This window comes from Lynx canadensis, chromosome B1 (genome assembly GCF_007474595.2).
Source record: "Lynx canadensis isolate LIC74 chromosome B1, mLynCan4.pri.v2, whole genome shotgun sequence".
NCBI lineage: Eukaryota > Metazoa > Chordata > Mammalia > Carnivora > Felidae > Lynx > Lynx canadensis.
Genome location: NC_044306.2, coordinates 146093434 through 146120891, shown reverse-complemented (window position 1 = coordinate 146120891; position 27458 = coordinate 146093434). Strand labels below are relative to the sequence as shown.

Sequence of the window (27458 nt, the reverse complement as noted above, 5' to 3'; positions counted from 1 at the left end):
TGGGTTTCATTTCTATTAATTTCAAACTCAAAATCTCCAGTGGAGTCCTAAAATACACAGTGATTAAGCTATGGTATGACCAGAGAAATTTTAACTGCTAATGATTGTACTAGACTTTTCATCTTTATAGATCATAAAACAGTCCATTGCAGCTCTAATTACAGCTGTGGCTGAAAATGAGATTGAAACCTAGATGCAGAACACAAGATGCCAAGTATACAAATTAAATACACTCGATCTGGGTGGACTTTATTTGTTATTTTACTATTTTGTGAAGGAGTATTTTGATACCCAGGAAAAGTAGTGAGTTTTTTTTTTCCTTCTATTTACTATTTTGCCTTAGTTAATTAAATACTATTTAGTTCTAGTAACCATAGATTAGGATGGTTACAGTTTACTTCCTGGAAAATATGGGTGAGTAAACAGGCTCCTGGAAACAACACTAAATGGTGGCTTTTTGGTCTCCTGTTGCTGTCGGGTACTTGAGTATTGGCACCATCTGTCACTTAAAAGAGCATTTTTGCAAATCAGCCAGTCAACTTTTAGCCAAATCCTTTTCTGTAAGTTAAACAGAGAACATTTCCATTATATAGATGAGGAAATTGCATTCCTTTCAGAGCCGTTAAGTGACTTGTGCTACCATATTCTAGCTCCTGTCACTGGAAATGTAAGCAAATAGACATTTATTTGGGCAATTAGAATTGCAGTTTGGGAAACCCAGATTCAGGTAGAAATCTGACTCCTGTTTGGAGGAAGACAAAGAGGGGACAGAGTTACAAAAACTAAAAGTCACAAGTGCAGCTCTTATTTGGGTCCTTGATACAAAACAGAGATTGAAACTAGGTTAATTTGGATTGGTTGGGTTAATATGCAAATAAGGGATTGATGCTTGTTAAACCCCATCGGCTTCTTCCAAAGTAAAGAATGGAACAATTCAGGTGTCTGGGTGAGGAGGAAGTGAAGTCTAGGCAGAGGGCTTGTAACTGACAAAAAGTTCATAGTTCCTCCAACGATGACCTGCATAAATTCCTCCTCCCTTGTGGCTTTTCCATCCGATTGTGAAAAGACTGAGTTAGGCTCGCTTGCTCCATTTTGAAATCTCCTTTTACACTATTAATGGTGAACCAGGACTGACTTCTGGCTTGGGGGAAGTAATTTATACAGCATTATCCTGCCCTTATTGCTCACCACGCCCCCCACTATGACTTACTGTTTTTTAATGAAGTCACATGTTAGTACCAGCCCAGCAATGAGGGGAGAATGGTGAAACAGAGAGCTCTATGTCCTGCCTTCTTTGGGGGTCACTTGCAACATTGCCTTTTCAGGAAATGTTGCCTGAGCAAGTAATGACAGGGTGCAACTGGTGAAAAATACCTAAGTCAAATTGCCCTTTTGGTGTGTAATGGCAATGTGGCTATAATTTTTGACCAAACCACATTTTTAGGAGGAAAAAGATGTTAAAGTAGTGAAAATAACATATTTGGAATATTTATTGATTTGTAAATATATTAGGACCTATAAAGAGTCCTGTTCAAAAGTATCTTCAAAATTCACATTTTAAGTGGTAATTTATATACCCTTATGCATTTAGACAATTGAAAATTTTGATCTTAATTTTATAATAATATATTTAATTTTTATGTTAATTATGTGATTACTAACTTTTAACACATGCTGAATTCTTGGTACATATACTTGAATCGGTTTCCTAGCCTTATCTTTAATATGTCGATAGTGATCATTTTCTGGAAAAAAAAAGATCTTACACTTAATTTTAAAATTAAATTTGCTGCAGTTTTTTTTTAAGTTGCAAACCTTATTATTTTTTTTCTTTAGACAATAGTATTTTTAGTTTTCAAGAAAGTGCTTTCCCTACAGATACCAAAGCACCTGGCAAGCTCAGAGCAAACTGCTGAATGGAACATGGTCTCAATTCTAGATTTTTTTCATATTGAAATGTGAAGATATTTTAGCCTAAATATTTTCACAGTTGCTGTTTTAGTGTCTCCTTTCAGAGTACCTTTCTTTGACAAATACTTGTTACATGTCATCAAATAAGTTGTTGCTATTTATGACTTTTCTAATATCTTGCCATGTTTAGATACAGTAGATACAGGTCTTCTCAATTCTATGCCATTGCATTCCAAAATACAAATCTATTCGATGAAAAACAGCTCCATCAAAAGATTCTTCCCACAAATTTGAATATTTTAAATTAGGATTATGCATGTATTTGTTTACTAAGGCCACTGTAAACAAAGTACCACAGACTAGATGGTTTGAAGCAACAGGATGGATCCTCAGACTCTCAGAGACTAGAAGTCTGAAATGAAAGTATCTGTAGAGCTGTGCTCTCCCTGCATCTTCTTGCTGGAAATTCTTACTTTTCCTTGGTCTATAGCTGCATGACTCTAAGCCCCTTGCTTCCAGAGTCTGTTTTCCACATTTAACCAGCTACTGAATCATGAAAATCGGGTCATAGCACTCCTCAGAATCATCAAATGGCTTTCTAGCTCAGTAAAAGCCAATACCCCTTCAAAAGTCTGCAGGACCTTATGTGATCTCAAGTTCAGTGACTTCTTTGGTTTTATGTCCTGGCCTGGCCCACTTGTCTCCACTGCAGCCATTGGCGTTGCTATTCATCAGACATGCTAGTCATGCTCCTGCCTAGAGTCCCTTGTACTTGCTTTGCACTCCCCTTGGCCTAGAAGTATTTTGTACACATAGCCACATGACATATTCCCTCATTTCCTTCTTATTGATTGATTGATTGATTGTCAAATTAGCATACTGTGTAGTCTTGGCTTCAGGAGTAGATTCCTGTGAGTCATCATTACATACAACATCCAGTGCTCATTCCAACAAGTGCCCTCCTCAATGCCCATCATCCGTTTTCCCCACCCCATCAACCCTCAGTTTGTTCTCTGTATTTAAGAGTCTCTTATGGTTTGCTTCCCTCTCTATTTGTATCTTATTTTTCCTTCCCTTCCCCCATGGTCTTCTGTTAAGTTTCTCTAATGCCACATCTGAGTGAACTCATGATACCGGTCTTTCTTTGACTGACTTATTTTGCTTAGCATAATAGCCTCCAATTCCATCCATGTTGTTGCAAACGGCAAGATGTCATTCTTTTTCATTGCTGGGTAGTATTCCATTGCATATAAAGCCACATCTTCATTACCCATTCATCAGTTGATGGACATTTGGACTCTTTCCATAATTTGGCTATTGTTGACAGTGCTGCTATAAATATTGGGGTGCATGTGCCCCTTCAAATTAGCACTCCTATATCCTTTGGATAAATTCCTAGTAGTGTTATTGTTGGGTCATAGGGTAATTCTATTTTTAATTTTTTGAGGAACCTCCATACTGTTTTCCAGAGTGGCTGCACCAGTTTGCATTCCCACCAACAGTGCAAGAGGGTTCCCCTTTCTCTATACCCTCGCCAATATCTATTGTTTCCTGAGTTGTTAATTTTAGCTACTCTGCGTGTTTGAGGTGGTATCTCAGTGTGGGTTCAATTTTATTTCCCTGATGATGGGTGATATTGAGCATCTTTTCATGTGTCTGTTTGCCATCTGGATGTTTTCTTTGGAAAAGTGTCTATTCATGTCTTCTGCCCATTTCTTCACTGGGTTATTTGTTTTTCAGTGTTCAGTTTGGTAAATTCTTTATAGATTTTGGAAACTAACCCTTTATTTGATATGTCACTTACAGATATCTTCTCCCATTCTGTCAGTTGTCTTTTAGTTTTGTTGATTGTTTCCTTTGCTGTGCAGAAGCTTTTTATCTTGATGAGGTCCTAATAGTTCATTTTTTGCTTTAATTTCCCTTGCCTTTGGCGACATGTCAAATAAGAAGTTGCTTTAGCTGAGGTCAAAGAGGTTGCTGCCTATTTTCTCCTGTAGGATTTTGATGGTATGCTGTCTCACATTTAGGTCTTTCAGCCATTTTGAATTTATTTTTGTGTGTAGTGTAAGGAAGTGGTCCAGTTTCATTCTTCTGCACGTTGCTGTCCAGTTCTCCCAGCACCACTTGCTAAAGAGACTGTCTTTTTCCCACTGGATACTCTTCCCTGCTTTGTCAAACATTAGTTGGCCATGTATTTGTGGGTCTATTTCTGAGTCCTCTATTCTATTCCATTGGTCTGTGTGTCTGTTTTTGTGCCAATACCGTACTGTCTTGATGATTACAGCTTTGTATTACAGGCTAACGTCCAGGATTGTGATACTTGCGGATTGGTTTTCTTTTTACCATTACTTTGGCGCTTTGGAGTCTTTTGTGGTTCCATGTAAATTTTAGGATTGTTTGTTCTAGCTCTGTGAAAAATGCGGTGTTGTTTTCATTGGGATTGCATTGAATGTGTAGATTGCTTTGGGTGGTGTTGACATTTTAACAATATTTGGTCTTCCAATCCAGGAGCATGGAATGTTTTTCCATTTCTTTGTGTCTTCTTCAGTTTCTTTCATATGCTTTCTATAGTTTTCAGCATATATTTCTTTTACCTCTTTGGTTAGGTTTATTCCTGGGTATTTTATGGTTCTTGGCGCAATTGTAAATGGGATCGATTCCTTGATATCTCTTTCTGTTGCTTCATTATTGTTGTATAGAAATGCAACTGATTTCTGTACATTGATTTTATATCCTACAACTTGGCTGAATTCCTGTGTCAGTTCTGGCAATTTTTGGGTGGAGTCTTTTGGATTTTCCATCATGTCATCTGCGAAGGGTGAAAGTTTGACTTCTTTGCCTTTTCTCTCCTCTGCTTCTCCCATCCTCGCTGTCACTGTATTTAGTTTATTTTGCATACCATTTATAGCGTTTTTAAAAAATTCATTGTGACTATTTCTTAGGTCTTTGATCTCTGCAGCAATAGATTCTCTGCTGTCTTCTATGCTTTTAGTCTCATGCTATTAGTCTTATGACCATTATCCTAAATTCTTGTTCAGATATATTGTTTATATCTGTTTTGAGCAATTCTCTGTCATTTCTTTCTGGAGTTTCTTTTGAGGAGAATTCTTCTGTTTCATCATTTTGGGTAGGTTTTTGTCTTTTATGTGTTTTAATAGCTGGTTATGTATCCTGTACATGTGAACACTACTATATTAAAAATGGGTCACACACTGTCCAGGGCCTGGCCCTTCAGGAGGTGTTTTTGGAATGTGTCACATCCTCTCTGTTGTTGTGTATTTGGCTGCTCTATCCCACTGATCAGTCCTCTGCAAAGCTTCTCTTTGCTCATGGTGGTGGAATGTTTGGAGCTTCAATCAGGTGTGCTTTGATGTGTTCGTTGAAATAACCTGGAAAAAAGGAAAGGGCAGGAGACCCGATCCAATACAAAGAGAAAATGAAAGGGGTGAAAAAAGAAAAAGACACCAAGCAAAGAACCAAAGAAACTATAAGGCTTAATCCAGAGACAGTGAAAGGAAAATAAAGAAGGAGATACAGAAAAGGTGTAAAAAGAATAGAGTAAAAATGCCTGATTAAACAAACAAAAAAAATAAAACAGATAAAGAGCGAAAAAAATATATAATAAGAATTGACCAAAAATCAAATCAGAGACTATGAGCCTGATTCCAAAGGGAAAACAAGAAAAAGGTAGAAAGAAAAAGAAGTGAAAAAAGAAGAGAAGGAAAGAAACGAGATAGAGAAAAAGCAAAGAGAGACTAACAGGCAAAAACACAAAACAGTTGTCTGTTGGTGCCGGGGACCTGCCGGGGACCGGTGACTGTGCTGGTTGGGGGGGCGGGGGCAATAAACCCTCTTCCCACAGTACTCAAGGGAAGGGACTGCCCTCTCCCAGTGCACCCCTGAGATCGCTGCCGCACCCTGGGGCCAGCTCCCTGCTCCCCAGGCGTTCACACACGGCAGCGGCTTCACTCCTAGAAAGTCAGCATTTGTCACAAGTTTGCAAAGGAGAAATGCACTGTATTTCTCGTTCCCCAGTACCCGGTCCGGAGAGGGTTTCCTCTTGTCCTGACACTAGGCCGCAGTCCACAGCTTCTCTTGTGCTCCCTTTTGCCTCTCCTCAGAAGGGGTTCCCCTCCTCTGTGCCTGTGCTATTTTATCTCACCCATTTCACGTACATGCACTTCTGTTCTGCCAAGCTGTCTCCCTCCACCTGTGGAGATCCTTCTGCCACTCTGCAGATTGATTTCCAGGGCGTTCCCAGTGTTCTAACCTCAATACAGCTGTGTTTGAGGGACGAGGGAAATCTTGGTCCCCCTACTTCTCCACCATCTTAACTCCTACCCCCAAGCATGTGATTTCTTGATCTCAGGGTTGTGGGTTCAGGCCCCACAATGGGTGTACAGAGTACTTAAAAGAAAAATCTGCTCTCCTCCAGCAGGCACTCCACGCAGCCTCTGAGCTCCATTCCCATGCCCTCTGGCAGCATCTGAAGAGAGGTGTCCCTGCCGCTTTGCCCCTCAGGGCTCCCTAAAGCCCCCTGGGAATGGAGGAGGCATCCTCATTGGGTGGGCTCCTGGTGATGCTTTATACCCGGGTTGACAGCAGGCGCGGTGATTGCCCCCGCTGCGGTTTCTATCCCTGTTACGGCCACTTCTGGCTCACCTTCATTTTTTGTCAATTTAAGTTTATTTATTTTGAGAGAAAAAGAGAGCAGGAGGAGCAGAGAGAGGAGAGAGAGAGAGAGAATCCCAAGCAGGCTTCACACTGTCAGTACAGAGCCAGATGTGGGGCTCGAACTCACAAACTGTGAGATCATGACCTGAGCTGGAACCATGAGTTGGTCACTTAACCGACTGAGCCACCCATTTCCTTCATTTATGATGAAATATCACCAGATTAATCAGAATTAAGAGACACCTTAACCCATCTGTATAATATGACAGCTCTGGCCCCCAGATATGCCCTTTCCCTCTGTTTTTCACACATGATATAAATATTCGCCTTTTAAAAAAACGTGCTTATTATGTCTTCTTCAACTGGATTGTAGTTCCCATAAAAGTGGGCAGTTTGTTTTGTACACTGTTATTTATATTTCCAGTGTCTAGAATAGTGCCTGGCAGATATAAGGTTTTCAGTGTGTATTTATTAAGTCAATAAACATTGGGCTTGTAAGTGAGGCGTTTTAACCAAGGAAGCGGCATGATTAGATTTGGAAAATCACTCTGGCTGCGGTGCAGATGACGGATGGTAGAGATTGACTTGAGCCAGGGAAACTCTTAGGAGCTGTGGGCTTCTATGGCTGAAATTCACACTAGTATTGATATTTAACATGTTTCAACAGTATGCGTGCTGAAAAGTCTCATTTGTTTTTGCACTGAGCTAGGTAATGTGTGTGTTTACCAGTTCTTCCAGCATGTAGGCTGATAGGGGCATCCTTCCTTTGAGTCTCCACTAATTCCTGCTTGCCTCATTTATCCTTATATCATATCTCCCACAAATCCAGGCTTGCCCAGGCTCTGCAGGGATTGAGGGAACCAATAGGCGGAGCCAGCTGCTACTGAAAAACCCTCAAAGTTCCTTTTATAATTGGGTGGCAGTCTTCTGAGTATTTACCCATAAATACCAACGAGACCAGGCTATAACGTGTCAGCTATAGTTAGCAAACTCACTTAGCACATCTGTGCTGTAAAGTAAGCCCTGTCTTCTCTCAGACCCCAACATGGTGCAGTCAAGTTTAATCTGTATATAGATTGTCTGTCTGTGGAAATCATGAGTCCATTTATGCCACGGTCAACTCTGACACTCTCAGAGTCACACAGCTTTGTAATATCTAAGCCATAATTATCGTGGATTATGTTCAGTGATTGCCAGTTTCACGGTAACCTATGAACGAATTGTTGTAACAGAGAATCAACTAATAAAACATGTCAGCAGCAGCAGTTTCTATTCATATACTATAAAATGTAACATAGGGCTCAGGTGATTTTGTAATTTAAAATACAAATGCATGTTCTTTGTTACAAGAGTGAATTCTAGTGTATCAGCAGATAAGCTTAGGTATTTTACCCTAAGTGAATATGTTGACACAGTTTAATTTATGGAAAGTATTTATTGATTTATTTATTGACTTATTATTTTTATGACTCTTAGAAATGAGTCATTCTGGAATTACTGCAGCCTTTAGTATTTTATAATAGAAGAGTTCCTCGTTCTCTTAGAATTAAAAGATCACTTAAATGAATTAATAAAAAATGAGCACTAGAAGTTCATAGTAAATAGTGAAAAAAGTTTGTTACCTAATCTTGAAAGATAACATTTAAACTCAGAAGTAAGTATGTTATCTTAACTTCATTTAAACTTGATCTTAAACTTTAACAGAATAAAAGCTCCAGGACCAGATGGCTTCATGGGTGAAATTTACCAAACATTTAAGGAAGAAATAATACCAATTCTGCAGAAACTCTTCTGGAAATTTGAAGAGGACGGGATATATCCTAACTCATTCTATAAAGGCAGCATCACCCTGATACCAAAATCATACAAAGACGTTACAAGAAAAGAAAACTATAAATAAATACCTGTCATGCACATAGAAGCAAAAAATTTAACAAAATTTTAGATAAAATCCTGAATATCTGGAAAGGATGAGCACATCGTGACCAAGTGAGGCTTATCCCAGGAATGCAAGATTGGCTTAACATTTGAAAATCAATCAATATAATTCATCATATTAACAGACTAAAACCAAAAAAAAAAAAAAAAATCATGTGGTCATATGATTATCTCTATACACACACATTAAAAAAACTTTGACAATATCCTGATATAAATAAAGTTCCATCAAACTAAGAGTAAAACTAAATCACAGAACTAAATGTATAACCTGAACACATAAAACTAGAAGGAAACGTTGAAGAAAACCTTTGTGACCTTAAGTTAGGCAAAGATTTCTTATATACCTCACCATAAAAGGAAAAGGAAAATTGATGGAAATACATCAAAATTGAGAGCTGATCTTCCAAAGACACAGTTAAGAGAATGAAAAGGCAAAGCACAAAGTAGGAGAAAATATTTCAAATCACTTTTCTGATAAAGGACTTGGATATACCTGCTGTATGACCCAGCCATTCTACTCCTAGGTATTTGCTCATTGTGCATACAATGACTTGTACATGAATGTCTATAACAGCTTTTTTTTGCCATGAGTAAAAGCTGGAAACAACCCAAATATCCATCAATAATTGGATGGATAAACAAATTTTGGTATATCCATACAATGGAAAACTACTCAACAATAAAAAGAAATGAACTATGGATACATGCAACAACATGAATGAATCTTAATTATGCTGACTGAGAGTAGCTGGATAAAAAAGAGTATGTTGTGCATGATTCCATTTGTACAAAATTTGTGATGATACAAACTAAGATATAGTGACAGGAAGCAGACCAGTGGTTGCCTGTTGATTGAGGAGGGACATGGCCAGGACAGGGGGAATGGTGAGATTTAGAAAAGAGTACCAGAATTTTTACAGGGGTTTCATTTGCTTGATCATGGTGATAGTTTCCTAGGTATATACATATATTACAACATCAAATTGCACACTTTAAATATGTACAATATATTTTATGTCAGTTATACTTCTTTATTATTTTTAAAAATTTATTTATTTATTTTGAGAGGGAGAGAGAGCAGGGAAAGGGCAGAGAGAGAGGAGAGAGGAGAGAGAGAGAGAATCCCAAGTAGCCTCCGTGCTGCTCGTGCAGAGCCAATGCAGGGCTCGAACCCATGAACCATGAGATCATGACGTGAGCGTAACCAAGAGTCATATGCCTAACTGACCGAGCCACCCAGGCATCCCTGTCAGTTATACTTCAATACAGCTATTATAAAATTAGGACAGTGGAGCAAGACTGATCCATAAATTTGCCATGATTTTCCTTGTCTTGAAAGCTATCAAGTTTTTGGTGAAACGTAGACAAGTCAGAATCAAAAGTTGAGTTTACTTACAGCTATAAAGTCTAGTTGTAATTGTATTCTCTAATCTGTTTATTTGCTCAATTAATTGTTTACCTATGGTAATGATCATTTTTAAAATATATTTTGTATTGAATTGAGCAGGTAGTTTTCGAACATGGTCATGCACATGAATACCTGTGGGAACTTGTCAGACATGCAGATTTCCAGGGTGTTCTCAATCATGGGTTGGGGAATCTGCAACTTGAGCAAGCTTCCCAGGCAACTTTGGTGTATGTATCCATAGATCACATTGCAGCATCACTTCTTTTTTTTTTTTTTTTTAAACGTTTTTTATTTATTTTTGGGACAGAGCGAGACAGAGCATGAATGGGGGAGGGGCAGAGAGAGAGGGAGACACAGAATCGGAAACAGGCTCCAGGCTCTGGGACATCAGCCCAGAGCCGACGCGGGGCTCGAACCCACGGACCGTGAGATCGTGACCTGGCTGAAGTCGGACGCTCAACCGACTGCGCCACCCAGGCGCCCCCAGCATCACTTCTTAATAGAACAATGTTGACATCAAAATGGTGCAAACTTGGATAGACACTTTGGACCACTGGTGCCCGACTGAAAAGGAGTATTCTTGATCTAGTTCATTGTCCCCCTGCCCCCCTCCCCCCGTATATATATGTCCTCTTAGAAAGGACAGTTGACTTATTTGAAAGGGACAGCAAATTTGCATTTTTTTGTGTTGGTTGATATTCATGTTGCCTGCTCTCGTTGGAAAATAAAAAGTATCCAGGTACTAGAAAGAATTCAGGTGCTGTAAGGTTTCCTTTTCTCTTTTTTCTCTTCTGCTTCTTCCCCCGCCTCCTTTTCCATTCTTCACGATATTCATTGACCTGCATTTGGGGTTTTGTGTAATAATCACGTGCTACATACAGATCTGCTTCCGCCAGGCCTTTCAATAGTGAAAGGACAGGGGGAGCAGGAAGAAAGAACCATCTTATACTTTATCAGGTACCTTAAAAAAACAAACACACAGTAAGAGCAACATTAATGCACCACTTTGAAATTTGAGATCACGGAGAGCAAGAAAGCCTTTTCAATATATGTATTTCTTTCTGCTTTTCTGGGGGTTGATTTAAGGTTGATCACTTGGAGAATCACAGATGTGTTGTTCACTCTTGTAACTGAAGATTATGTGGTTGAATGTTCCTTACTGTCTTTTTAGTGCTATATTTATTCTTTGTTTTCCACAGACATGATGCCATTATTATCTCAGGAACTGAAATGGCCAAACAAATCCAGAAAGAAATACAGAGAGGTGTGGAATCATGGATTTCCCTTGGGAACAGAAGACCTCACCTCAGTATCATTTTAGTGGGTGATAATCCAGCAAGCCACACGTACGTCAGGAAGAAGATCAGAGCTGCGTCTGCTGTAGGTGGGGATGCGTTTTAGTTGTTCTTGTTACTAAGTCATGTCTTCTTGTGTTCCTTCAAAGTGCAATAATTATCAGTGAGAATTGCCAAATAAGTGCCATTTGAATAACATTTATTATTATTACCATTACTATTAGAGATGAGTTACCCAAGTTTATATTCATTTCTTAATGTTTTTCTCCAGCTTTCTTACTGAATTAATTTGATGTGATTTCAGATCCTATGGTGATATGTCAGAGGAACACTGCACATTTAAAGAGCACATTTTTAGGGGTGCCTTGGTGGCTCGGTCGGTAGAGCGTCTGACTTTGGCTCAGGTCATGATCTCGCAGTTTGTGAATTCGAGGCCCACATTGGGCTCTGTGCCGTCAGCCTGTCAGCACAGAGCCCACTCCAGATCCTCTGTCCCCCTCTGTCTGCCCCTCCCCACTGGCGCTCTCTCAAAACGAAATAAACATTAAAGGGCCCATTTTTAGGTATAGCATAGGGAATGTAGTCAGTGATATTGTAATAGCATCGTATGGTGACCGTTGTAGCTACACTTGTGATTAGCCTAGCTAGCAAAATGAACATACTTGTCGAATCACCATGTTGTATACCTGAGACTGGTGTAACATTGTGTGTCACCTGTATTTCAATTTTTTTTTTTTAAAAGGCCTATTTTTATTATACTTGCTTTAATCAGATAATAAACCTGGCCAGTTCGCTCTGCTGAACTTGGCCTAATAATGGTGGTGAGGGGTATTAACATATTTACTAGATTCACATCCCCTAACAGTAGCCTATCACAAATAAATGCAATACGATACTGGGCCAAAAATTGTGTGTGAATCATGAGAAAACATCTGTACTCTTTGAGACATCCCTTTTAGTGGTGGTTTGAACATCATTTTTGTAGAAGGTCCTTTCCTTCCAATGAGGCAAGGCTCAGAGGAAACCTTTTACACACCGTGTAAGACACCGTTGTTGAAAAACCACATCTTTGCTGGTCAAGTGACTCTCTCTGTGTTTGTTGTTCTTCCAGGGATCCGTAGTGAGATCATTCTAAAACCAAAGGATGTTTCTCAGGAAGAACTTTTGGATATAACTGATCAATTGAATATGGACCCACGAGTCAGTGGTATATTGGTTCAGTTACCACTACCAGGTACCTAAGGCTCTTGTATATGTCTGCTTTGGTGAGGAAAAAGGGCGTCTTTCAACATTCTGTCACGGCACTGCAAGTAGTTTAGGAAATACGTTCACGAAGGGACTAGCTCTTACACTAGCAGGTAATTGTTGGCAAAGCCTGGATGACTTCTGCTTGCAATGACTGAAACTTGTAAAGGAAAAATGTAGGCAAAAATTACACATAGTCCTTACTTTGTACAATAGCCCCAAGACCGTGACAATGACTGTGCACGCTGAAACCAGGCAAAGCAACCTTAAAAACCCAATGGGAAAAACAACAGTCATTCTCTGACCTTTATTTTTTTATTTTTTTAAACAAAAATTAAAAGAAATTTTTTAATGTTCATTTATTTTTGAAAGAGAGAGAGAGTGGGGGAGGGGTAGCGAAGGAGGGAGACACAGAATCTGAAGCAGACTCCAGGCTTTGAACTGTCAGCATAGAGCCCGACGTGGGGCTCGAACTCACGAACTGTGAGGTCATGACCTGAGCTGAAGTCGGACGCTTAACCGACTGAGCCACCCAGGCGCCCCTTAAACAAAATTTTTTTAATGTTTATTCATTTTTGAGAGACACAGAGAGACAGACTGTGAGTGGGGGAAGGGCAGAGAGAGAGGGAGACACAGAATCCGAAGCAAGCTCCAGGATGAGCTGTCAGCACAGAGCCTGATGTGGGGCTCAAACTCATAAACCGTGAGATCATGACCTCAGCCGAAGTTGGACACTTAACCGACTGAGCCACCCAGGCGCCCCTCGTTCTCTGACCTTTAAAATGTTCTCCCCAAACATTAAAAACTCTCTCTCTGTGGTTCATAAACATATAGGGAAATGGAACACAAAAAAGAGGGAAGATAATATTTGTTCAGCACACTATAAATTAAAACTTTAGAAACATCGAGAATTAAAGTGTTTTCTCTGCAAAAAACTTGTTCAGAGGAGCTTGCACGGGAGCTTGCCTTCTCATCATGTAACTTACGATATGGAGCAAGCGTCTTTCCTGGGCCTTGGTGAATTCAACTGCATATTCCTCTCTAAGTTTGGATCAGTTTCCATTTCCTCCTTTGTAATCATTTGCCAAGCAGTCTTCTTATGGTTCGTAGTTTTTTCACGGTTCTGAAATCTCTCTGAGAGTTTCTTTTATGGGATGGTTTATGCTGGTGCCACTTCCTCTGGGATGTTGTCATCGTTTTGTCATAAGAACCTTCTTCATGTACGGGAGACAGTCCACCTTCATTAGAGCTTCTGTGGCTGCATATCCACATTGCTCCGAAGGGCCCAGAGTCAACATTCCAGGGTCACCTCATTCCTGCACAACCCATTTCCATTCAATCAGAGTCCTACCGGAGCACTTAATCATAGCTCTTCCCTTCCTGGGGGCACAGGTTTCTGTTATTTTTGCTTTGCTATTGCCATTTTCAGACCGTCTGTTCACATCTCATTTCACTTCCAGTGTCACCACATTTTATTTTTTTGCTGCCCTGTCACCTTTACAGGTTAATTCCCTCTGTTGATTATCTACTTTTGTGAAATGTCTTGTAAGTTGACCACCGAGAGACCAGGAGGAAGTATGATTTGCTGTTGATGTTTGACCTGAATAACAAATGTGCAGTGATCAATCATCAACGGACTTTTAAAGAAGTGTCAAATGTGTTGCTCAGGGAACATGATGCTCATCTTTATTTACACGGTGATTTGTGAACCAGAGGGCCAGCAGCTCTTACATAATTACTCACAGTTAATTTACCATGATAACTGAACTTTGAACTGTGCTATTGGACGATTGGTGCTATTTAAGTAAATTGTGGCTCTGAAATTCATGTGTATTTCAACTGAGTGAAGTGAGGACTGCCATATAGTATAGATTACAGAAGGTTTTTTTTTTTTTAATTTTTTTAAATGTTTGTTTATTTTTGAGAGAGAGACAGAGTGTGAGTGGGGGAGGAGCAGAGAGAGAGGGAGACACAGAATCTAAAGCAGGCTCCAGGCTCTGAGCTGTCAGCACAGAGCCTGTCGCGGGGCTCGAACCCATGAACCATGAGATCATGACCTGAGCCGGTGTCAGATGCTTAACTGAATGAGCCACCCAGACGCCCCTAGATTACAGTAGTTTTGAGTTCTTCTATAAGTTTTGACTTGCAGAAAGTAAAAAGTGAATGGTGCTATTGCATGAGATCCTTGTATGGTATTGATTATACTTTATCCAACAATATAACTTAATTCCTTGGTATATAACTTTCGTGCTATTTGAATTGTACCAAAATTCACATTTCTAATTCTCATACGGATTTATTAGCATTGCAAATCTGTACAAAAAAATTTGGCAGTGGGTTTAAGCCCATTTGTTTGGCTCATATTAAAAAAAAAACAAAACAAAAACAAAAACAGTCTTCTTTGTACCATAATTGCCAAGCACTCTTCTTGTGGTTTGTAGTTTTTAAAAAATTTCTCCCGGCTGTAGTTGTATTGAATTCAAATAATTATTAAAAAACACATCACAAATTTCCAAATTTACAAATCTAAAACATTAGATTTCGTTTGTTTTAAAAATTAAATGCAGGGGCACCTGGGCGTCTCAGTCAGTTGAGCATCCGACTTCCGCTCAGGTCATGATACCACGGTTCAGGAGTTCGAACCCCACTCTATCAAAGCGGAGACAGCTTGGAATTCTCTGTCCCCCTCTCTTTCTGCCCTTACCCTGCACTCACAACCCTTATCTATCTCTCTCTCTCTCAAAAATAAACAAATTAAAAAAATTAAATTCGTATCTGTAGAAATTTTTACCTGTTTTGGGCAACCTTTCTCTGTTGGCGAATTTATTAGAAAATTGCCACTAGATGGCACTGTTGGCCTGTCTGTAGTAAAATTGCTTGCGTCCTGTGTTCCTTCTAGAGCGTGAGAAGCATGAACCAAAGGGACTGTGGTAATAACAAATATCTTGATGCTCTAAGAAAGAACAATTCTCTATGTTGCCGAAAAGCCAATATACAAAATAAGAATGGCTAAAATTTATTACATTAAACATTTATTTATTATGTCTCAGGAACTTTACATTTATTACTTCATTGAATCCTGATACTAATCCTGGGTAGTCGGAGCTCTTATTATGGACATTTCACTGGTGTTAAGATTTGAGGCACAGAAAGCTTAAGTAACTTCGCCTAAGGTCACCGGGTTGATAAGTAATTGAGCTGGGATGGAAGGAAGACTGGTTCCTCCTGCCATTACTTTTAACCATTGTGTTACCCTCACCAGCATATTGGTGGTAGCTAGTGAGTAATGTATCATACTATGTGGCAAGTATTCCTTTATACGGATAATTTTATCTACTCCTCAAAGCAGCCTTATGAGTAGGAATTGTTTTCTTTATTTTACATATGAGAAGACTCGTCTATATTACTTAACCTACGTTATACTGGGACATATGGTGTGTTGATGAATAGAAAAAATTGGTTAAAGTAGAAAATTATAGAACAATGCATATTTACCTTAAATATTGTTTTATAACATAAATCATTTAAATACTCGGTTATTCATCAGTCTTTTGATGTGGGTCCACAGATCTTTGGAACTTACTGATTGGAATTTTGAATCATCTTCTGGTATTAATAATACCTATGAATCATTGCCTCTGATTTTCAGTTTGAGGTGAAACTATCTCAGTGAAAATTCTTACTGCTTTTTAAAATAGCTCCCAGGGTGCCTGGGTGGCTCAGTTGGTTAAGCCCTTGACTCTTGATTTCGGCTCAGATCATGATCTCACTGTTTGTGGGATCAAGCCCCACATCAGGCTTCGTGCTGACAGAGTGGAGCCTGCTTGGAATTCCCCCTCCCTCTCTGTGCCCATCGCCTCCCCCAACCTATGTACATGTATGAGCTCTCTCTCAAAATAAGTAAATAAATGTTTAAAAAAATCTCCCAATCTTCATGATTGTCCTGTTCATATCTAAATCCTTACTAATTCATTTTAGTTCTCAAGAGCCTTTCCAGAACATTCGATTTAGTTTTTATAGAAATAACAGCTGTTTTCTTCTCACACTCTATTGTCATTTGTTTATACTGTTTTAATTACATTATATTATTTACTGTGAAAGAACTAGCAAAAACTGATTGGGAAAGACTTGATTATCATGAAGGTCAACCGGTAGGGGCAGGGATAGTTAAACTACTTTCTGATTTGTTCTGTGAGCTCTGAGCATCACCTTTCATGTTTTACAGAAGAAATGGAACTCTTTGTGTCATGGCAGTAGGTTGGCTTATGTGGAAGTAGGTTGAGCTAATGTCTCCTGTCCCGGTCTTAATAAAATTGTTAGAAGGAACCAGTAAAACAATGAGCAAATGAAAAAAATGAGGTGATTCGAGTTGATCATGCCTTGCATTTTATATCATTTGGTTAATAATTTGGATTCCAAGTTGTCTCATGATTAGAAATTGGGGATTATTATTCACAATTAGGGAAATATCTTGAGTAAAAGAAATTCTGAATTAGAATTATAATTCTGATGTTGCAGGACAAGTTTGCATGGGATGAATCAGAATGTACAAATAGTTTCCATGCCTCTCACTTAGATAAAAACCAAAGAAATGGGATAGAATTCTTCCCTATTTGATGGTAATAAGTTTGTTTCAAGTTAAACCTCTGTTCATGTTCAGGAGCTCTGCAACTTGGGTCAGGATTGGAAGTATTCAGGATATAACCGTGTGTCCGTAGTCACGCAGCCTGGCTGTTTTTCCTGTAGTTGACCCTCAAACCACAGAGAAATAAAAACAACCACATGCAGTGCTTCCCTACTCCCATCCTGACTGTGATCAGAGTCTATTAGTATCAATAAGTGGTCATTTTGTCAAGCCAGAAAGATGTCTGCTATTCATGTTCTATGTATTTTTTCTCCTAGTCATGTATTATTTGCTCTTAGCTTTTATTGAGTTATATCTATTAAAGTGGTATTATATTAAAAGTTATGTCATTTGTAGAGTATGTATCAGCCTATAGTGTTAAAAAAAAAGGTATAATAATGATCTTTAAAAATTCGGAAGCAATTTTTTCTAACTAAAGCAAGAAAAGAGAAATTATAAAGTGCTTTATATATGGTAACTTGTATAATGCTTACAACAACTCTTACCAGTAGGTGCTATGCCTTTCAATCTGTGGTTTGTAGTGAAGGATAGTAAAGGAACTGAGTAATTTATGTGATCAGGGAGGTAGTAAGTAGCAGAACAATGCCGGCAGAAGCAATGATGTTGTCCTTTCAGCTGCCATCACTGTCCTCCAATGGAGATTTCAAGGCACATACCAAGGGAGATGTTTGCTCATCTCATGTTTTCTTGCTTTCTAAAGGCTACTTTTCATTTATTTCTAAAACAAAATGATTAGGTAGAAGGAGAAGACTTATTCCATCTTATCCATCATTTTCTTTTTTTTTTTTTAATTTTTTTTTCAACGTTTATTTATTTTTTTTTTTTTTTTTTTTTTTTTTTTTTTTTTTTTTTTGCGACAGAGAGAGAAGAGCATGAACGGGGAGGGGCAGAGAGAGGAGACACAGAATCGGAAACAGGCTCCAGGCTCTGAGCCATCAGCCCAGAGCCCGACGCGGGGCTCAAACTCACGGGCCGCGAGATCGTGACCTGGCTGAAGTCGGACGCTTAACCGACTGCGCCACCCAGGCCCCTTATCCATCATTTTCTAAAATCATTTTTCAGCTATTGAATGTGGCATCTTTGAATATCAACATCTTCCAGTTTATGTAAGGGGATTAAAAAGAGATATTAGCATAAAATATTGGAATAAAGGATTGAATCTGGAGGGAATGAGTAAGAAGAGTTAAAGTCTAGTGTGTAGATTTAACAAAGATCAACTTTTCTAATAATTAGTAGGCATCAAAATGGGGAGATTGACCTAATTAATTAGCATATAGATAATGTATTTCCTTGGGTCAGGAGTATTCCTGAAATCATTATTGCACTATAATGTAGCTAACTTTGATGTAAATTTTAAAAAATAGTAAAAAAATGGTTGAAATAACTTTGAAAATGAGCAACACAGTTGGAAGATTAACAACACCCAATTGAAGATTAATCAAAAATCTTAAAATCAAAGGTACAAACTTCCAGTTATAAAATAAGTAAGTCATGGGATGTAATGTACAACATGTACTAAAATTAATAATACTATATTGCTTATTTGAAAGTCACTAAGAGACTATATCTTAAACTTTTCATCTCTTGGGGTACCTGGGTGACTCAGTTGGTTAAGTGTCTGACTCTTGATTTCAGCTCAGGTCATGAGATCCAACCTTGCGTTGGGCTCTGTGCCGGGAGTGGAACCTGCTTAAGATTCTTCTCTGTCTCCACCTTCCCCTTCCCAAATGTCTCTCTCTTTCCTTCTCAAAAACAAAGTCCTCATCACAAGAAAAAAAAATGTAACTGTATAGTGATGGATTTAATTAGATTTGTTGTGGTGATCATTTTGTAATATATACAAATATCAAATCATGTTGTACACCTGAAACTAATATAATGTTAGAGGTCAATTATACCTTAATAAAAACAATTAAAAAACAGACTTAATTATAAAGCTGCAATAAACAAGGCAGTATATTATTGGAATCATCAGATCAAGCAAAGAAATTCAAAGTCCAGACCTCTATCAATATCTGAGTTTTGACAAGGTGGGAAGACAAAGTAGCGCAGGAAGGTATGATTCTGGGTGCTGAAAAATGGACTACTTACAGATATGAAACAAGAACTTAATAAATTAGACTTTATCAAAATGTAAAACTTGTGTTCTGTTAAAGGAATGAAAAGATAGGCCATAGACCAGATGAAAATATTTGCAAAGCATGTATCTGTTAACTATGAATATACAGAATATAAAGTGCTCTCTTGGGGCACCTGGGTGGCTCAGTTTGTTAAGCATCTGACTCTTTTTTTTTTTTAAGTTTTTTTTTTTTAATTTTTTTTTTTTTTTAAATTTACATCCAAATTAGTTAGCATATAGTGCAACAATGATTTCAGGAGTAGATTCCTTAGTGCCCCTTAACCATTTAGCCTACCCCCCTCCAACAACCCTCCAGTAACCTCAGTTTGTTCTCCATATTTATGAGTCTCTTCTGTTTTGTCCCTCCCTGTTTTATATTAGTTTTGTTTCCCTTCCCTTATGTTCATCTGTTTTGTCTCTTAAAGTCCTCATATGACTGAAGTCCTGATGATTTGTGTCTTTCTCTGACTAATTCACTTAGCATAATACCCTCCAGTTCCATCCACATAGTTGCAAATGGCAAGATTTCATTCTTTTTGATTGCCACATAATACTCCATGGTATATATATGCCACATCTTCTTTATCCATTTATCCATCAATGGACATTTGGGCTCTTTCCATACTTTGGTTACTGTTGATAGTGCTGCTATAAACATGGGGGTGCATGTGTCCCTTCGAAACAGCACACCTGTATCCCTTGGATAAATGCCTACTAGTGCAATTGCTGGGTCGTAGGGTAGTTCTATTTTTAGTTTTTTGAGGAAACTCCATACTGTTTTCCAGAGTGACTGCACCAGCTTGCATTCCCACCAGCAATGCAAAAGACATCCTGTTTCTCCACACATCACCAACATCTGTTGTTGCCTGAGTTGTTAATGTTAGCCATTCTGACAGGTGTAAGGTGGTATCTCATTGTGGTTTGATTTGTATTTCCCTGATGATGAGTGACGTTGATCATTTTTTCATGTGTTGGTTGGCCATCTGGATGTCTTCTTTGGAGAAGTGCTATTCATGTCTTTTGCCCATTCCTTCACTGGATTATTTGTCTTTTGGGTGTGAGGTTGATAATTCTTTATAGATTTTGGATACTAACCCTTTATCTGATATGTCATTGCAAATATCTTCTCCCATTCTGTCGGTTGCCTTTTAGTTTTGCTGATTGTTTCCTTCGCTATGCAGAAGCTTTTTATTTTGATGAGGTCCCAGTAGTTAATTTTTGCTTTTGTTTCCCTTGCCTCCGGAGACGTGTTGAGTAAGAAGTTGCTGCGTCAAGATCAAAGAGATTTTTGCCTGCTTTCTCCTCGAGGATTTTGATGGCTTCCTATCTTGCATTGAGGTCCTTTGTCCACTTTGAGTTTACTTTTGTGTATGTGTAAGAAAGTGGCCCAGGTTCATTCTTCTGCATGTCGCTGTCCAGTTTTCCCAGCACCACTTGCTGAAGAGACTGTCTTTAGTCCATTGGATATTGTTTCTTCCTTTGTCAAAGATTAGTTGGCCATATGTTTGGGGTCATTTCTGGGTTCTCTATTCTGTCCCATTGATCTGAGTGTCTGTTCTTGTGCCAGTACCATACTGTCTTGATGATTACAGCTTTGTAGTATAGCTTGAAGAATGGTTTTCTTTTTCAAGATTGCTTTGGCTATTTGGGGTCTTTTCTGGTTCCATACAAATTTTAGGATTATTTGTTCTAGCTCTGTAAAGAATGCTGTGTTATTTTGGTAGGGATTGCATTGAATATGTAGATTGCTTTGGGTAGTATCGACATTTTAACAATATTTGTTCTTCCTATCCAGAGCATGGAATCTTTTTCCATTTTATTTTTTTTGTGTCTTCTTCAATTTCTTTCATAAGCTTTCTATAGTTTCAGCGTAAGATTTTTCACCTACTTGGTTAGATTTATTCCTAGGTATTTTATGGTTTTTTGTGCAACTGTAAATGGGATTGATTCCTTGACTTCTCTTTCTGTCGCTTCATTTTGGAGTATGGGAATGCAACCAATTTCTGTGCGTTGATTTTGTATCCTGCAACTTTGCTGAATTCATGAATCAATTCTAGCAGTTTTTTGGTGGCATTCTGGGTTTTCCATATAGACTATCATGTCATCTGTGAAGGGTGGAAGTTTGATCTCTCTGCCTATTTGGATGCCTTTTATTTCTTTGTGTTGTCTGATTGAAGAGGCTAAGACTTCCAATACTATGTTGAATAACAGTGGTGAGATGGACATCCCTGTCTTGTTCCTACCTTAGGGGGAAAGCTGTCAGTTTTTCCCCATTGAGGATGATTTTAGCATTGGGTCATTCATATATGGCTTTTGGTATGCTCCTTCTATCCCTAGTTTCTTGAGGGTTTTTATCAAGAAAGGATGCTGTATTTTGTCAAATGCTTTCTCTGCATCTATTGAGAGGGTCATATGGTTCTTGTCCTTTCTTTCAGTGATGTGATGAATCACATTAATTGTTTTGTGGATATTGAACCAGCCCTGCATCCCAGGTGTAAATACCACTTGGTCATAGTGAATAAGTTTTTTAATGTATTGCTGGAGCCAGCTGGCAAATATCTTGTTGAGGATTTTTGCATCCATGTTCATCAGGGAAATTGGTCTCTAGTTCTCGTTTTTAGTGGGGTCTCTGTCTGGTTTTGGAATCATGGTAATGTTGGCTTCATAGAAAAAGTTTGGAAGTTTTCCTTCCATTTCTATTTTTTGGAACAGCTTCAAGAGAATAGGTGTTAACTTTTCCTTAAATGTTTGGTAGAATTCCCCTGGAAAGCCATCTAGCCCTGGACTCTTGTTTTTTGGCAGATTTTTTATTACTAACTTGATTTCCTTATTGGTTTTGGGTCTGTCCAAATTTTCTATTTCTTCCTGTTGCAGTCTTGGTAGTGATATGTTTCTAGGAATTTGTCCATTTCTTCCAGATTGTCCATTTTATTGGCATATAATTGCTCATAATATTCTCTTATTATTGTTTTATTTCTGCTGTGTTGGTTGTGATCTCTCCTCTTTCATTCTTGATTTTATTTATTTGGGTCCTTTACTTTTTCTTTTTGATCAAACTGGCTAGTGGTTTATCAATTTTGTTAATTCTTTCAAAGAACCAGCTTCTGGTTTCATTGATCTGTTCTACTGTTTTTTTGGTTTCAATAGCATTAATTTCTGCTCTAATCTTTATTATTTCCTGTCTTCTGCTGGTTTTGGGTTTAATTTGCTGTTCTCTTTCCAGCTCCTTAAGGCATAAGTTTAGGTTGTGTATCTGAGATCTTTCTTCCTTTTTTAGGAAGGCCTGGATTGCTATATACTTTCCTCTTATGACCACCTTTGCCGCATCCCAGAGGTTTTGGATTGTGGTGTTATCATTTTCGTTGACTTCCATATACTTTTTAATTTCCTCTTTAACTTCTTGGTTATCCCATTCATTCTTTAGTAGGATGTTCTTCAGTCTTCAAGTATTTGTTATCTTTCCAAATTTTTTCTTGTGGTTGATTTTGAGTTTCAAAGCATTGTGGTCAGAAAATATGCATGGTATGATCTCGATCTTTTTGTATTTACTTAGGGCTGATTTGTGTCCCAGTATATGGTCTGTTCTGGAGAACGTTCCATGTGCACTGGAGAAGAATGTATATTCTGCTGCTTTAGGATGAAATATTCTGAATATATCTGTTAAGTCCATCTGGTCCAGTGTGTCATTCAAAGCCATTGTTTCCTTGTTGGTTTTTTGATTAGATGATCTGTCCGTTGCTGTGAGTGGGGTGTTGAAGTCTCCTACTATTATGGTATTACTATCGATGAGTTTCTTTATGTTTGTGATTAATTGATTTATATATTTGGGTGCCCCAAATTTGGCGCATAATGTTTATAATTGTTAGGTCTTCTTGGTGGATAGACCCCTTGATTATGATATAATGCCCTTCTGCATCTCTTGATACAGTCTTTATTTTAAAGTCTAGGTTGTCTGATATAAGTGTGGCTACTCTGGCTTTCTTTTGTTGACCATTAGCATGATAGATGGTTCTCCATCCCCTTATTTTCAATCTGAAGGTGTCTTTAGGTCTAAAGTGGGTCTCCTGTAAACAGCATATAGATGGACCTTGTTTTCTTATCCATTCTGTTACCCTAGGTCTTTTGATTGGAGCATTGAGTCCAATGACGTTTAGAATGAATACTGAAAGATATGAATTTATTGCCATTATCATGCTCGTAGAGTTGGAGTTTCTGGTGGTGTTCTCTGGTCCTTTCTAATCTTTGTTGCTTTTGATATATATATATATATATATATATGTATGTATTATTTTTTTCATATTTTCCCCCCTCAGAGAGTCCCCATTAAAATTTCTTGCATGGCTGGGTTAGTGGTGACAAACTCCTTTAATTTTTGTTTGTCTGGGAAACTTTTGATCTCTTCTTCTATTTTGAATGACAGCCTTGCTGGCTAAAGAATTCTTGGCTGCATATTTTTCTGATTCAGCACGTTGAATATATCCTGCCACTCCTTTCTGGCCTGCCAAGTTTCTGTGGATAGGTCTGCTGCAAACCTGATCTGTCTTCCCTTGTAGGTTAGGGACTTTTTTTCCTGTGCTGCTTTCATGATTCTCTCCTTGCCTAAGTATTTTGTGAATTTGACTATGATATGCCTTGTTGATGGTCGGTTTTTGTTGAATCTAATGGGAGTCCTCTGTGCTTCCTGGATTTTCATGTCTGTGTCTTTCCCCAGGTTAGGAAAGTTTTCCTCTCTGATTTGATCACATAACCTTTCTACCCCTATTTCTCTCTCTTCCACTTCTGGGACCCTTATGATTCTGATGTTGTTCCTTTTTAATGAGTCACTGATTTCCCTAATTCTTAAATTGTGCTCTTTTGCCTTAATCTCCCTCTTTTTTTTTCTGCTTCTGTATTCTCTGTAAGTTTGTCCTCTATATCGCTGATTCTCTGTTCTGCCTCGTCCATCCTTGCTGCCATTGCATCCATCCGTGATTGCAGCTCAGTTATAGCATTTTTAATTTCGTTCTGGCTATTTTTTACTTCTTTTATCTCTGCAGAAAGGGATTCCAATCTATTTTCGACTCCAGCTAGTATTCTTATTATTGTGATTCTAAATTCTGGTGCAGACATCTTGCTTGTATCTGTGTTGGTTAAATCCCTGGTTGTCGTTTCTTCATGCTCTTTCTTTTGGGGTGAATTCCTTTGTTTTGTCATTTTGAAGGGAGAAAATGAATTAATGAGGTAGAAAAATTGAAATTAAAAATATTAAAATTAAAAAATATTAAAATTAAAAAATCAAACACACACACACACACACACACACACACAAATCAAATAAATGATGCTAGACCTTAGGTGTGTTTTGGTCTGGGTGTTGAAAGTGGTTTGACAGGTAGAGCAAAAAAAAGGGGGGGAGAAAAAAAGGAAATCGTTTGAGAATTTGAAAAAAAGGAATACACTGAAGCAGACTGAAATGAGATGATGGGAGTAAAATAGAATTTGAAAAAATATACATAAAAGTAAAGAATATAGTAGAAAACAATTAAAGAAAAATATTTTTAATAAAAATTAAAAATAGATAATAATTTTTTTCTTTTTCTGTATTCAAGAAAAAGAAAAGAAACAAAAAAGAGAAAAAAGATAAAAAAGAAAAAAAGGAAATCGTTTGAAAATCTAAAAAAGTGAATACACTGTAGTAGACTAAAATAAAATGACGGAAGTAAAGTAGAATTTGAAAAAAATTACATAAAAGCAAACAATATAGTAAAAAAATTAAAGAAAAATATTTTTAATAGAAATTGAAAGTAAAAAATAAGCTTTTCTCTTTCTGCATTTGAGAAAAAGAGAAATGAAAAAGAGAAAAGAGAAACAGAAAGAAAAAAAGGAAATTGTTTGAAAATTTGAAAGAGTGACTACACTGAAGTAGACTAAAATAAAATGACGGAAGTAAAATAGAATTTGAAAAAATTTACACAAAAGTAAAAAATATAGTAATAAAAATTAAGGAAAAATATTTTTAATAAAAATTGAAAATAAAAATGAATTTTTTCTCTTTCTGTATTCAAGAAAATGAAAAGAAGTGTAAAAGAGAAAAAAAGAAAGAAAAAAATTGAATAGATGGACCTACTAACAGATTGAAGTAGGACTGAAATTACTTGGTTTTCCCCTAGAAGTCAGTCTATGTAGCACTTTATAGTCCATAAACTAAGCCGGAGGTGAGACTTGTGTTCCTGAAGAGCCAAGTTGGCCCAGTTGGGCGGGGCTCAGTGTAATGGCTCTGCTCTCCACTAGATGGCGTTGCTAGCCTCCTGGGGTGGATTGTTGCTGTGCTCATAGGTGCGTACGCGCATGCGCGGGAGTGGTGAAAATGGTGCCACCCAGCTACCCAGTCTGTTCTCCCAGATCAGCAATTGTGCACCCGTTGTCTGTCTTCATCTTTCGTCCACTCCATGCTTTTTCACTCTCCATGACCAGGCCCCAGGCAGTACCTCTCTCCCCAGTTTTGTCTCAGATGTGGCTGTTTTCCCTGGCGCCTTCTGAAGGACTGCAGCTTTGACCTGTTCCGCCCCTCTGTAGGAGGGTCTCATCAACCAATGGCCAAATGAGCAATGGCTGGGTGTCGGCTGCTCCCAGGAACGCTTGCTGGACCCTGCTGCCGCTGGTGCCCCAGACTGCGGCCAGACGCCAGCCACCCCAGAAAAAGTTCTCGAGATAGTGTAGCAGCAGCGTTTCAGGGATTATGGAAAATTACAACACACATCTGGCACCAGGCTTCACCTTCAATGACCTGGCCCCAGCACCAGCAAATGTGGCCGCCTTCAGGGGTCTGCTGGGACCAGGTGTCTTCAACCGTCTCTACCAAATGTCCTTCCAGCAGTGGAACCGCTTTTCCCCATGTGGCCCGAGAACCTCCCGGACCCCGCTCTGTTCTTGGGGATTCGCCCTTCACACCAGAGCACCACAAGGCATCGAGCTGCGGAGTTGCAGACTTTGCGCTCCCCTTGTTTACAGTCTTAATTAAATTTAAACCCTCTCCTTTCTCCTTTCTCCCTTTTTACTTTAGTCCCTGTAGCTATTTCTAATTTTCCACTTTCCCTCCAGCTGCATTTGGAGAGGGGTGCCTTTCCCGTATTCTCCCCCCCAGTCTGCGTCCTCTCCACCCGCAAAAGCAGCTCCCTACCCTCCGCGGCCTCTCCCCAAATTCACCTCTCTGCACCGCATACCTGCTGAATTCTGTGGTTCAGATTGTCAGATTGTTGTGTTAATCCTCCAATCAGTTTTCTAGGTATGCAGGATGGTTTAGTGTCGGTCTGGCTATATTTCATGGACGCGAGACATCTTTTTTTAATTTTTAAAAATGTTTATTTATTTTTGAATGAGAGACTGAACATGAGCAGGGGAGGGGCAGAGAGAGAGGGAGACACAAAATCCGTGTGTGAAGTGCCTCCAGGCTCTGAGCTGTCAGCACAGAGCCTGATAGGGGGCTTGAACTCGCAAGCCATGAGATCATGACCTGAGCTGAGGCCGGTCCTTTAACCAACTGAGCCACCCAGGCACCCCAAGCATTGACTCTCGATTTCAGCTCAGGTCATGATCTCACGGTTTGTGAGATTGAGCCCGCCACGTTGGGCTCTGTGCTGACAGTGCAGAACCTGCTTGGGTTTGTCCCCTCTCTCTCTGCCCCTCCCTCACCTGTGTGTGTGCGTGCTCTTTCTCTCTCTCTTTCTCTCTCTCAAAAATGAATAAACATTTTTTTTTAAAAAGAAGAGCTCTCAAAAATCACTGTCAACATTTATTTAACCCAGTTAAATAAAACCCAAGTCCTAGCCAGAGTAATGTAAGTCCTTTTGTCCTTACAAGAAAAAACTGAACAAATTGAAGATCAGTCCTCTTCTTGACTCATCAGAGAACTGAGGTTTGTAGGGCAAACCAGCATCCCAAAATCTGGAGAGAGGCAAATTCAGAGACTCACAACCAGGATCTACTCACACTGAATAGAAGCTATTGGAGCTGTAAACTGATAGGAACTTTTAAATGGAATTTGGATGAATTTTTGGAGGCAGAAGGTGTAATAAGAATGAGAAACTCCTGGGCCCCTAGTCCTGGGTGTGGCTTTCAACAAAATAATCACAAGGCATGCCAAAAGGCAAAGGAAAACAGTCTGAGGAGACAAAACAAGCATCAGAACAAGACTCACCTATGGCAAAGATTTCAGAATTGCTAGACAGGGAATTTAAAATA

At 38.7% G+C, this 27458-nt stretch overlaps 1 protein-coding gene across 2 annotated transcripts in view; it reads left to right on the top strand.

The window, feature by feature from the left end:
- MTHFD2L (methylenetetrahydrofolate dehydrogenase (NADP+ dependent) 2 like) overlaps positions 1-27458 on the top strand; it is a 139139-nt gene that overhangs the window by 5680 nt on the left and 106001 nt on the right. For both annotated transcript variants that reach the window (XM_030313682.1, XM_030313680.1), the window contains 2 exons: positions 11134-11318; positions 12341-12463. In XM_030313682.1, the coding sequence (XP_030169542.1) occupies positions 11134-11318; positions 12341-12463 (308 nt within the window). The remainder of the gene's footprint in view (positions 1-11133; positions 11319-12340; positions 12464-27458) is intronic.